We start from the raw sequence: 13,696 nt of genomic DNA on the forward strand, positions 1-13,696 counted from the left end.
CGTCCACATAGAATTAATTGTTTACATCAATTATGTGATCGGGGTATTTTATGCTTCCAGAAAATGTAAAATGTGTAAAGTAATGCATAATTAATAGGGACTTCCATGTATTCCAATATTTGAGGAATTTCTTGTATATTCAATAACCTTCAAAATAGAGTATATATATGAGTTACAATTGGTATTAGATACACACTTTATGGATGTAAGACAAAAAATTACTATTTACATTTAATTAATATTTACACATATAACTCGCAACATTTCTCTCATTCAGTATTAAATTTACTACAAGCACGTCAGCAGATCGACGTAATGTGTGGAAATACGGTGACTCAATCAGCCATTATATAAAGAGGACACTTGATCTTCATTTCTGCACACATGCATGTAGCTGAAAAAACCTAATTGATAAAGCCATGGCTTCATTTCTTCCACTTGCACCCGCCACTACGCTTATTAACCGCCCTTCTTCCATTCGTTCTAATACTTCAACTTCCCTTAGTTGTTTCCCTAGACCTTTGTTCTCAATACATCGTTCATTTGAAAAAGGTAAGCATGGATCTCCATGCAAAGCAAGAAAGAGCGATGATGAACAGGGTATTAACCAAGACGATGGAAAACTGGACAGGAGAAACATGCTGATTGGTCTTGGAGCTGGAGGTCTGTACGGGGCAACCAGTCTTGGCCTTGGGACCAACCCATTCGCCACCGCTGTTCCGATTCCCGCTCCTGACCTAAAAACTTGCGTCCGGACCACCGAAGATATGAAAGGACTTAATTGTTGTCCACCGTCAACCGAAATCATCAATTTCGAGCTACCCGAAGTCAAAACACTCCGCACCAGGCCAGCGGCACATACAGTCGATCAAAAGTATATAGAAAACTACAAAACGGCCATCGAGCTGATGAAGAACCTCCCCGAGGACGACCCACGTAACTTCTGGAACCAAGCTCAAGTCCACTGTGCCTACTGTGAGGGTGCATATTACTATGCTAGCAATGATTGTGATGGCACCAAGGAAGAAATACAAGTTCACTCCTCGTGGCTCTTTTACCCCTTCCATCGCTGGTACCTCTACTTTTATGAGAGAATCCTTGCCAAACTCATTAAGGACCCAAATTTTGCTCTGCCCTTCTGGAACTGGGACGGTAAAGACGGCATGTACTTGCCTCCTATTTTCGAGGAGGGCCGCAGTAGTTCCCCACTCTTCGACCACTACCGAAACGCCAAGCACCGGAAGGAGAAATTTGTGTTGGATCTCAACTACAATTGCACCGACTCCGGCAAAACAGATGAAGAAATTAAAGAGGATAACCTCTGTACTATGCACCGGCAGATGTACTCTGCTTCTACTGGTAAGGATTTGCGTCTTTTCTTTGGCCACCCTTACAGGAAAGGCGACAAACCTAGCCCCGGTGCAGGAAACATTGAACGTATTCCCCACAACAATGTCCACATCTGGACTGGCGACCCCGATTGGGTTAGAGAGGACATGGGAAACCTTTACTCTGCTGCTAGAGATCCCATCTTTTTCGCGCACCATGCCAACGTAGACCGCATGTGGTACTTGTGGAAAAAAGAATTACACTGCAAGGACATCTCCCAAGATGACTGGCTGAAAGCCGAGTTTCTATTCTACAACGAGAACAAGCAACTCGTCCGAGTTAACGTCGAACAATCTCTCGACACGGACAAGCTCGGGTACAAGTACGATGATGATGTTGATATTGAGTGGATGAGCAATAAGTACAAGCCAAAAGCTCGTAAGTCGTTAAACAAGGCAAAGCCAAACGTCTCTAGGTTCCCGGTGAAATTGGACTCCAAGGCAAGTGTTAAAGTGCAGAGAGCATCTTTGAAGCAGCCCGCGAACGAGAAGGCAGAACGAGCAGAGGTGTTGTTGATCGAAGGGATTGAGTTCCCTGGTAACCAGGCTGTGAAGTTTGATGTGTATGTCAATGACGATGCAGACACGGAGAGCGGGCCTTGCAACTCTGAGTTTGCTGGCAGCTTTGTTCACGTCCCACACAGGCACAGCCACACTATTAAGACCAATATGACATTAGGGATTACGGATCTGTTGCAGGACTTGGAAGCTGAAGATGACAGCCACGTGGTTGTGACTTTGGTGCCAAGGTATGGGAAAGGGCCTATCACCATTGGTGATGTCAAGATTGAGCTCTGATTCTTTTCTCGGCCTTCTCGATCCACTGGATCTGTTTCCATGCATGCTTTCTACGTATCCTAGCTACCCCTTTCTTTCTGCCAGTGATAATAAATTGCATGCATGCTTTGATCAGAGCACTGCGATGTTTCTGCTGCCTTTCATTTCCATCCTCCATTACTTTCACTTCTTGTTTGTGTCAAGTTAAGTTCTTGTGTATGTGTAATGCATGCGTCGATCAAGACCACGCATGTACCACAGTGCATGCTTCCGTGGGAGATCATTTATGTTGGTTGTTGCTAAATAAACCTTATGTTCAGTGTGTTTAAGTTGCTTTAATTTGCTTTTTGTTCTCTCTCTCTTTTTCCTAAAGGCGATTCATATATACTCCAACTGCATTTGATTCGGTGAATGTCTCATTACATGTCTTTTACATTTTTGATAAATTTTTTTATAGAGGGATGGCTGCTGAGAGGCCGTGGAAAAATTGGTTGAGACCTTTATGAACTGGTTGGTTTAACAAGCACGTGATAAACAATGAAATAAAACTAGGTCAGTAATTGAATTAATAGAACAGAAAGAAGAAGATTTTGTGAAGGAGTTGTAGACATGTAAATTTCAGTGAAATAGGTTAGTAACTATTGAATTAATAGAACACAAAGAAGAAGATTTTGTGAAGGAGTTGTAGATATGTAAATTTCAGTGAAATAAATGTTCACCAATAAATTAATTTTTGATCCACTAGAGCTTACGATGCGCACACCATGGGCTCCACAAATTGCTCACATTGCAAGTGATGATTCATCAAAACTGGATGAATTAATAAGAGTGACACGTGTCAGCATCTGAAACCTCCGTCAAACAAATCAAATCAAGTACAAAAGATAACAAATTAACCCTATATAATATGATCAAATTATTTTCTAAATAAAAAATTATGAGCTAAATTAAATAATTTGCTTAAATTAAAGCACATCAGAAAATCAATCCCACAACTCACAGGATTCAAATTGAGTGTTCTAAACGAAGACTCAATCCCTTGCCTATAAATACTAGGCTCATTTTCAAAACACAGACTTCAGAGAAATGAAGCAATTCCAAGCCTTTGGAGAAACTATGACAAAAAAAAAAAAAAAAAAAGGCCTTTGGAGAAAACCATAAAGCTCTTTTGCCAAAGCAAACACCAAACATTCTTGTTCTTCATCAATCTCATGGAGGATTAACAAGCACAACAAATACACGTGCCAGTTCCTCCACACCAAAGCCGAAGATCACAATCACACTACTCGTGATCCCGATTTGTTCAAGATCAAGTCTCTACAACTTTTGACCAAATCACATCTGGTTCAAGAGTAGTGCTCGCCACCCTTAGATCAAACTCAATATTGGAGATCGAATAAGAGAAAATTCTTTTCTTGTAAAGAATATTCCCTAAACATTCATTTAATACAAGTATTACTTTGTAAACGTGTTCTTGTTTTATTTGTTGAAAAAATTTCATGTTTATAGGAGTATAAATCCCAATTCAGAGAGGATTTCAGAGCAAAAAAGGATACGGCCAACAAGAAGTTTAATAAGCACCATTAATCATAGAAATAAGTAGGAATAAGGAATTGTATTGATAAGAAGAGCTATAGTATTAACCCGCCTGCGACGACCATCGGTCATTCTGGCCAACGATTAACTGTTCGATTCATGTCTCTCAATTTTTTTTTTCTCCTCCCCTATCTGCCTCTTCCTCTCTCTTTAAACATTTACCTTCCACAGGTTTCGATCCATCTCATTTTTCCCAGATCTTGGATGCAAGAACACAAGGCCTAGATTTTCCATACAATAACATCCATATCTAGTGCGGTGACCCGAACCATACCAACCAGGAGGACATGGACAACTTCTACTACACTGGTCGGGATCCCCTGTTTTACGCCAACCACTGTAACGTGGACCGGATGTGGAACATTTGGAAAACCCTCGGACGCAAGCGTAATGACCCAACCGACACCGATTGGTTCGACGCTGAGTTTCTTTTCTACGACGAAAACGCGGAGCTTGTGAGCTGTAAGGTTCGGGACAGCATCCATCCTGAGAAAGATCTTCGTTAAACTTACGAGCCTGTTAATGTTCCATGGCTGTTCACAAAGCCAACCGCTCGTAAGTCGAAGACCAATACCAAAGCCAAGGTGGCGGCTACTGAGCTGACAACCAAGTTCCCAGCAACGTTTGACTCAAAGACGACGGTGGAGGTGTTCGTGGTGGAATTTTCCCGTGGGGGATGTTTCCTATCCGACGAGCACACAGCTCCACGAGAGGTTTGGCGTTGGTTGAGGGCTGCTGTAGGGCTTCTGTTTCACTGTCGGGCAAGTCTCGTCGGGCAAGACTAGTCGGGCAAGTCTCGTCGGGCCGGGCTGAAAGAGAAGGACAACGTTAACTTTGAGAGGTGCCTTTGTGGGGCCTTAGGTGTAGGCCTTGAGGCTCACAATCAAGGTTAACTTTTTGGTGCTCAGGCGTGCCACTGCCATCTTTAGTATGGCAGATGTAAAATGGATGTCGAGTTTTAGTTGTATATATGTATAGTATATATCCAAGAAACCGTGTTAGTTATAACAGGGTGCCTTTGTGGGGCCTTAGGTGTAGGCCTTGAGGCTTCCCATAAATAACTAAACCAGTGTTTGCACACATAATATTTATTCTCGTGGTTGTAGGAGCTTTATAACTATTATATTTATGATTACCCGAATCTGAGAGGTAGAACGAACCCAAATAGGTGCCTTTGTGGGGCCTTAGGTGTAGGCCTTGAGGCTTCCCATCAGAATTCATTCTTATACTCAGACTCTCTAGATCGTAGAACAGAATGAATCCAAATGGCTGCCTTTGTGGGGCCTTAGGTGTAGGCCTTGAGGCTTCCCATCAGAATTCATTCCATGTTCTAACGTTCTACGATAATCATGATATAATAGAAACAAAACTAAAGGTTAGGTCGATTACTTGCGCCCCAAGTAACTTCGGACTTCTCGTTTATCAAGGACTGTCGTGGATGGGTTAAGTCCACATAAGGCTCTTTTTTATGCCTTGAGGCCAAGGACTTTTAACTGATCAGATTTACAAGTCCGAGGGCTTAGAACTTGGATCTGGTTTGAACACTGAAGATATATTCAAATCGGATCCAAGTACTGAGAAAGCCTTTTAATAATCATTTTGCTAGAAACAACTTGAATATAACTGGAAGTATACAACATATTTCTAGGCTAATGAATGAAAAGACACAAAACAAAGAAGGTCGGGCAACATTTAACCTTATCGGGTAAGGCTGCTCGTCCTTCAGGTTCCTTTCTTTGTGGTTTAAGGGTCTGAAAGCTTTAGAGAGAGAGAAAGAGAGAGTTTTACAAGAAATGAATTGATACTACAGCAAGGTTGAACAGGGTAGTAGAGCTATAACAGAGGTTTAAGAGAAGGTTTATCCCGAGAGGGATAAAGGCTTGGGCTGACTACAGCTTCGTTTTGAAGGCAAATCTGGCTTTGAGCAGAGTTTGTGCTTGCATTTGTTTGTTTGATTGAGTGTCCATAATCCTTGTGTATCTGCTCCTTTTTATAGAGGTCTGGAGGAAACCCTCCTGCTGAGGTTTTGTACTTGCCCGAAAGAAGCTTGGGCAGCTTGCATTTCCTTACTTGGGTAGCTTGCATTGCTTTTGCCAACTTGCATGTAGAAACAATATTAAAAGGGGAATTTGCATCTCCACCACATGTTTCTAGCACATGTTTTCCCACTTGTAATAAACTAACATTTAAAAGAAGCAAGTTGGCCTCTTTCACATTTTCTTTGCATCCACACCCGTATGTTGCCTTCCAACCCATTTGCAAGGATGCATGTATCTTGATTAAACAATGCTTGACAAATCTCCACCACCAAAACAAATTGGAAGAACAATATTATAGTGTCCAACACCTCTACTTGCATCTAAATATCTTTCCAAGTTAGCATTCTTGCATATTAATCCTCCAAATGCCATATTTTACCCAAATTGCCCAAATAAGTAAAAATGGGTATATTTTGAGTGCAAACAGGAGGTAGCGAGGCCAAAGCTGAAGAAGATGACCAAGAAGGAGAAGAGTAACGAGGAGGAGGTGCTGATCATCAAGGACATCGAGTTTGAGAGCAACGAGGCGGTGAAATTCGATGTGTTTATTAATGACGATGCTGATTCGCTGAGTCGGACGTGCCTCATAGCCAGAAGACTGGCCTAAAAACAAGTCAAGTCATTTCGTTATTTGTGAAAAAACGAATTGTGATTCTTTATTTGTTGTTTACTAAAAGATCGTTTGATAACCTGTCATTTCGTTTTTACTTTTCATTTTTTCAAAAATGAAATCTTGTTTAGTAACTATTTTCACTTTTAAAAAAAATGATATCATAAATAAAAAAGTGAAACTTCATGGCCAAATTTTAAAGACGGATAATATTAGGGAGACTAAATTTATTGACAAAAATTACAAATTAAATGATGTGTTACCAATAAGAATGATTATGTTTATTGATACTTAAGTAATAAACCAATCATCAAATTTCAGTCCTTTAGTTTTTAAAATTTTGTCTACAAATTTAGTCTATCAAGCATTACCCTTTAAAAACTCATGAAAATAGGTTTCAATTTTTTTTTAACTGAAAAGTGAAATTAGTTACTAAACAAGATTTCAGTTTTCAGCTTTAAAAAAAAATAAAAACGAAGGCTGAAAATGAAATGGTTATCAAACATCCCCTAAAGAAGTCATTCTTAGTGATAACAAGGAGAGACTAGAGAGAGATTCCTATACTTAGCCGTGAGAGTTTCCCATATATGATTTTCATTAACAAGATTGAAATGATTACAGAGAGAAGAAGATCAAGTATGGTTTATTTTTATTTTGTAAAGTGTAGACTTTATAACTATACATTCATAATAACATGAGTAATGTTCTATTTATCACATTTGTACTTTTTTTTTCTAATAATAGTAGGACCCATTAACACATGTGAGTTCCATTTGCCCATCAACACATGTGTGTCTCATTTCTATTAGAAAAATATGATATGGAAAATATGATAAGATCGCAATTTTGTAATAACATATATACTCAACTATCTATATACCGACCCCCCTCTCTTTTTAGTGTATATAATATCGCTTGTTAAAAAAAAATGAACTTGTCATAATCATTGAATCCATTTACCATGAACAAATGGCAGTTTACTAAACTTGCCCTCATAGTATATATAAAAGGTGAATCACAATCTATTGCATTAATATAAGGAAACAATTAATAGGGTTTGACGGGTGACCTAATATGATATGCATAATGAAAATTAAGTTCACACTTTATCCCAAATAAGGTGTTGCACATTTAATTTAGGGAGACTTTGGATGCGGTCCCTAGCTATGAATATTATTTGACTAAAACCTTGTTGGTTTTCAATTTTTGATCCAAGTCCCTGAAATTAATGTGATAATTTATTTCTATGTACGTTACTATATTTTTTTTAAATTAAAAATTGAAATTTATAGTTGTTTGTATTAATGAGATTTTAAATAAAAAACTATAATTTGTGGGATTAAAAATATTAAAATATAAATATATTATTGTGTGTGTGTGTATAAACATGGGTATATTCATAAAAAAATTAACCAACAAATTAGTGTATCAAAACATGGGTACATTCTTCAAAATCACAAAAAAAAAAAAAAAGACATTAGGCTAAATAAAATGAGTAAATTTCTTCGATTAAACTTAACATGGATACATTCTCAAATCAAATAAAAAAGAATGTACCCATATAAGTTTAAAAATGGATTAGAAAAAAATTGAATATATTTTATATAGAAAAAGGTACATTTTACATATAACAAATTGGTATATTTAAGAATGAGTACATTTTAAGATTAAAAATTTGAAAAAAATTACATGAATGGTACAAATAATTAGCATGGGTACATTTAGCAAAATTAAAAATGGGTACAAATTAAATAAATAAAAAAATATGGGTACAAATACAAATAAAACTTTATAAAATATGGGCACAAAAAAAATTAATATATGGGTACAAATTAAAACTGAAAAGAAAATTGGTACAAATTAAAAAAAAAGTAAATTAAAAAATGGTACAAACTAAATATAAAAATATATGATAAAAAATTTAGCCATAAATATTAAATATATTAATTGTAACATTTTTAACATTAAGTGAATATATTTAGAAATAAAAAATATTTTATTATTGAAATAATTAATGATGTTATTAATACCAAGGACCTTGATCAAAAAATGAAAAGGAATAAGGTTTTGATCAAAGGAGTAGCAAAAGGAAGGATGAGAACCTAATTTCTCCATATTATAACTTTAAAGAGATCATTTGTTTGTAATCGTTAGATTTTCATCCAACGACCTAAGTCATTTGGTTAGAAGGATCCTCTCCTTGAGCTTAAAAGAGGATCCAAGTCTTGATTTACGTATGTAGTGCACATGGCCACCTCTACATCCTTTGACTTCGTAGAAGAAAATGGTTGCCTAAAATCTCATCGTTGATCAGCTACTTTATATGTACATTTTGACAATAATTTAATGTATAAGTTGCATAAAAATGAGGCCGATAAAATGTATAACTACCAAGGTATAAAATATCGATGATATCGGAAATATCGGTATCGGTAGTCTAAAAATACGGAAACTTCGATGGAAATATCGGGATATTATCGATGTCGATAAAAATTGAATAAAAACTACGGAAATTGTAAGAAAAACTTGGAAATTTTTATTGAAACTTTGCAGGATGTTTATTTAGTAAATTATCTATTAGTTTATCACAAAAAATTGGAAGGAAATGCATTGCATGATAGATATAATTGATTTAAGTTGATTATATAGCGAGCTGGCAAACATTGTGAGTGTAGAAAATATGTAGTAATTAATGAAAGAAGTTTAAACACACTATAATCATTTATATATAATGAATTAGTACAATATTTTACACTTTATACATTGCATGGTAAGATACATGAGTGACTTAGCAAGGTCTAAAATATCGATGATATTGGAAATATCGGTAGTCTAAAAACACGGAAATTTCAATAAAAATATCAGGATATTATGAATATTTTTAGACCATGATAACTACTAATGTTATGTCAATCGTTGTCGTTTAATTTTCTTTTATGGTGCTTAAATACTTTACGTAACTCTTTTGAAAGTGAGTTACAATCTAGTAAAAAAAAAAGGAGTTGATGGATAGGAGACTAGTCTATGATGATGATGATGAAGACAAAAGTTAGGCTCGTAGTGTTGGAATTTCGCTTCTCAATGTTTGAAGTTAAACTCTTATTTATTTGTTTATTGGTTATTATTTATTTGGTTGGGAAAGTCCAAATAACACACAGAAAATTTGGATATCGTCTTTATCATCTGTTGTTCCATGAAAGTGTGTTACATCGCATGTTCATACGAGGAATAATGGTTTTTTTTTTTATCATGAAGATAATTTTCATTACATTAAAAATTAGTACAAGGCTGAAAAGAACTAGATAAACAACTATAGAAAAGGTAAAAGGACTAAGTAAAATGAGAACGGCAACCCAAAAAACAATGAGAGGTCCATATCAGCTTTAGGTCCGAAGGTTGCGAAGAACCAACAATAAAAATTCTACTCTCAAGAAGAATTAATTAGAGGATAATTATTGTGTTTCCTACGTGAGGGAATATACAAAGTTACAGTGTGAGTAACTAACATATTTACGATGAGATCGTCCATTTTTTTATATATTTTGATGACTGAAGGATTTCCAATTTGAATAACTTTTTTATAGGAAGATACCACATGAAGTTTTAAAAATTAAACAACTTTAAATATAAATTTATATAATAAAGATACATTATTAGAGAATGGTAAAATATGTGCATTCTCTCACAAAGGGAACACAAGTATTATTATTAATTATATATATCACCCTCATTAGTCTTTGTCTCGTAAAAGAATACTATTTGTTGAGGAGAAAACATTGCCTGTTGATGTGAAGTGGAACCGGAGTTGCAAAGATGAGTTGAGCTGAAGCCTAATTTCTTAATTAAGGATTTTAGAATCTATTAAAATCTTATTTTAACGAAAAATTACATTTTTACACTAAAAAGTCAAACCTGGTACTATTCACTTTACCCTTTATTTTGTCCTTATCGTTAAAACTAGGGTGGGCCCGGGCCGGGCTGGGCCCAATTTTGAAGGGATCGGACCGGATCCGGGCTTAAGAGAAACGGGCCAGGAACAACATTTTCTAATATAGGAACCGAACCTAACCTGGCCCGGTTGAAATGGGCTGATTCGGGCGGGGTCCACAATTCCTTTATTGATTTTTTTTTCTGGGATACAATTCAATCGGTTTGAATTTGATACAATCAAACTAGCATTGCCAATAACAATCAAATGGGCATGTCAAGATCCATCAATAACTATCATATACAAGCAATTAATCACAAACAAAACCAGAAAAAATTCAATTGAGCTTGCGATATCCACCGATGCCCACACCCCTTCTTCGTATTCTTCTGCAACTTAATAGCACCGCCTGTACCATTGCCAGTCAATGCTGTCTCCGCCCTGAGATTCGACACTGCCCAATCCACATCTGCCTCTTCTCCTGCTCAAATTCAATTTAATTCAACAGAAGTTTCAAACACAGTCGATTCAAATTCAATTAAATATATATTTGAAATTGGAACATAACAGAGGTCAAGGTTCAAGAACCCAACAAAATCCCTAAATCTAGAAAACCCTAATTTAATTTTCAATCTTAAATCCCTAAAACGTAATACCTTAAAACTGAAGAGGACTATGAGCAGAGTCATGAGCTGCAAATATGGGTCTAATTCAGACAGAAGAGGCGTCGTTTCGAGTTGTTCAACTTCGTCTGTCCCTTTGAGTTCATCACAGAGAGAGAGAGAGACATGGTGGCGGACGTAGCGAGGAAGACATGAGTAAATCAGGAGAGATGGAGGTATGACGATGATGATGGCGGGGTACGGAGCTAGGACGGTGGGAGGCTGGGAGCGAGTTAGGAGGAGGTCTCGAGGTATGAATGAAATGAAAGGAGTTAGGGAAGAGAGATTGAGAAGACTAGGGATGACTGATGAGGAAAAGAAATGGGCCGGGTTTGAGTGAAATGAAAAGTGTCGGGGAAGAGAGATAGAGAAAACTAGGGATGAGGAAAAGAAACGGGTCGGGCCGGGGGCCGTTCCCTTCTATTTTAAGACCAGCCCCGCCCCGCCCCGATAATTTCATATACCCGAACAGCCCCGCCCCGTTTTGTGTTTAGAAATATTGGACCCGTCCCGTACCTGCCCCGAACTTGAATTACCCGCCCCTACCCGCGGTTCATGTACCCATTTGCCCACCCCTAGTTAAAACTCAAAGTTTTCAAGCCCTTTCATTAGTTTTCCTTAAAATCTTTAGGGGGTGTAGTCAAACTTGGATTTGAGAGGATTTTAAAAGACTTTAAAATCATAGTGTAGTCAATTAAAAGATTTTAAAGGATTTTAGAATCCATTAAAATCTAGGTGTAGTCAATTAAAAGATTTTAGAATCCATTCAAATCTAAGTGTAGTCAATTAAAAGATTTTAAAGGATTTTAGAATTCATCCAAATCTAAGTGTATTAAAAAAATTAAGATTTTAAAGGATTTTAAAAAGTTGTGGATTTTGTGGGATTTGAAAGCATACTGCATACCATATATAACCAAAACTAAAAAGAATCAAACCTCACCCCCTAGGATTTCAAATCCTTCCCCCACAATCCACCGCAATCCATTCAAATTCTTTAAAATCCATAAGAATTTTGTAAGAGTATTTAATCATCTTAAATCCTATCAAATCTATCACTTTTAAAATCCTTTAAAATATTAGTTTGACTACACCCCCCCTAAAATGTTGTTAACTCCCTCTACCTTCATGATTTGAAACTCCTATTTTTTTAAATTATTGTAATAATTTCAAATTTTCTCACTCTTTTTAATAATAATAATTTTATTTAAAGAAAAAAATTGCTGTAAAAGAGCTCAATTTGCTAGAACTGATAAGCAACTGAAATTGATTAAAAATATAAAAGAAAAAAACAAAGACTACTATTAAAATCTATTGGGTTGCTTAACAATACTAAAAAAAAACGCAACTTGTTGGAAATAAAATATAGAGAAAAGAGAATAAGAGAGACAGGAGAGATTGAGATGAGAAAATTAGTCTTCTATTATCATTAGCCATCTTTACATAGGGCAACAAATACATGAGTTATCATCCAAAGGTACCGTAAGAGCGTTTCTACATTATTATGGTGTTTATGATGGTTTACTACCATACAACGTATAAAGATATCTACATTTTTTTCCACAACACTCCCCCTTGGATGTTCGTGTCTCAATGATAAATTATGTTCACAGTTAATGATAGTTGCCTTGATAAAATCTTGCTTGAAAAATCCAATGGGACAGAACCAAAGCGAAGGAGAAAAATCGAGCACAGTTCACAAAACATTGATAAGGTGTTTATTTTAAATACATTTAAGTATTAAATACATGATTGACCTATTCATAATTAACATAAATATTGTTGATATTGTCACAGCCCGTCCCGGAAGATTATTCTCGATGACGTAGAATGACGGAATTACCCTCAGATGTTAAATGATGTGTGTGAGTTATTATTGGGTTAAATTGTTTTAGATTGGTGACCCAATTACAACTAAGACTTTTCTTAGTTTTGATTGGTGGCTTTTGGACCATACACACACCTATCTCATTTCTCTTTCCTTCCCGTGCCTTCTCTCTCGCAGACTCTCACTCTCTCTCTCCCTTCTTCGTACGGACCAACCCAGAAACCCTCTTAAACCTTGTAGATCGAAGGTTTTAAGATCACCATTGTGTTCGTGGGAACCATACGAATTCAAAGGTACCATTTTCAGGTAAAGAAACCTTCGATTTCACGTGGAAACCCTAGCTCCAATTTTATGCACTGTTCATGCATACGTAAAATCTTGTGTTTCAGGGAATTTAAAGCTTATAGGAAGCTTAAGGAGGTCCTCACGAGTCTCGGGGTACTTCGTTGGAAGGAATTGGACGTTTGAGGGCTGAGATCGACGTATATCTAGGTAAGCCGAACTATCGAGCTTTCTCGGGGAAAAACTAGTAGATTTTAAGCCTTGAAACTTATATAAAGTGATTCTACATGTTATTAGCTTCATTTTGGTACCAATTTCATGAAAAATGGTGAAGAAACGAAGAAGAATAAGCGATTTAAAGTTTTACCCAGAAATCGGCGAAGTCGCCGGCGACCGATGACTCACCAAAGAAGAAAGGAGTATGTTTCGTCAAGGTTGACGGAATATGCTCATGCCGTCAGTCATCTTTAACAGTTACCATTGGGTTTTAACAGAATATTCCCTAGAATATTCCTGACGGCGTTGACCGACGCCATCAGTATGCTTGTCACGTGGCCGCGCGTGGGGGCGCGTAGAGTCGTGCCCTTGC

At 36.7% G+C, this 13,696-nt stretch overlaps 1 protein-coding gene and 1 long non-coding RNA gene across 3 annotated transcripts; both read left to right on the forward strand.

Annotated features, from left to right (window-relative positions):
- The first annotated feature begins 357 nt into the window (after positions 1 to 357).
- LOC126587655 (polyphenol oxidase I, chloroplastic-like) lies at positions 358 to 2,504 on the forward strand. The gene has a single exon (XM_050252744.1). The coding sequence runs from the start codon at positions 420 to 422 to the stop codon at positions 2,184 to 2,186; it is 1,767 nt and encodes a 588-aa protein (XP_050108701.1). The 5' UTR covers positions 358 to 419; the 3' UTR covers positions 2,187 to 2,504.
- A 10,064-nt stretch (positions 2,505 to 12,568) lies between these two features.
- On the forward strand, positions 12,569 to 13,129 carry LOC126587670 (uncharacterized). 2 transcript variants are annotated; one of them, XR_007611150.1, is made up of 3 exons: positions 12,569 to 12,711; positions 12,795 to 12,858; positions 13,003 to 13,129. It is a non-coding gene; the product is annotated as an uncharacterized LOC126587670 (long non-coding RNA). The 2 variants fall into 2 exon arrangements; XR_007611151.1 differs by having other exon boundaries at positions 12,795 to 12,862; positions 13,003 to 13,096.
- Positions 13,130 to 13,696: the final 567 nt, after the last annotated feature.

Source organism: Malus sylvestris, chromosome 10 (genome assembly GCF_916048215.2).
Source record: "Malus sylvestris chromosome 10, drMalSylv7.2, whole genome shotgun sequence".
NCBI classification, from domain to species: domain Eukaryota; kingdom Viridiplantae; phylum Streptophyta; class Magnoliopsida; order Rosales; family Rosaceae; genus Malus; species Malus sylvestris.

What these genes read in the sequence shown, in the direction of transcription:
- LOC126587655 (XM_050252744.1), top strand. Translation starts at nt 420, where the DNA reads ATGGCTTCATTTCTTCCACTTGCACCCGCCACTACGCTTATTAACCGC.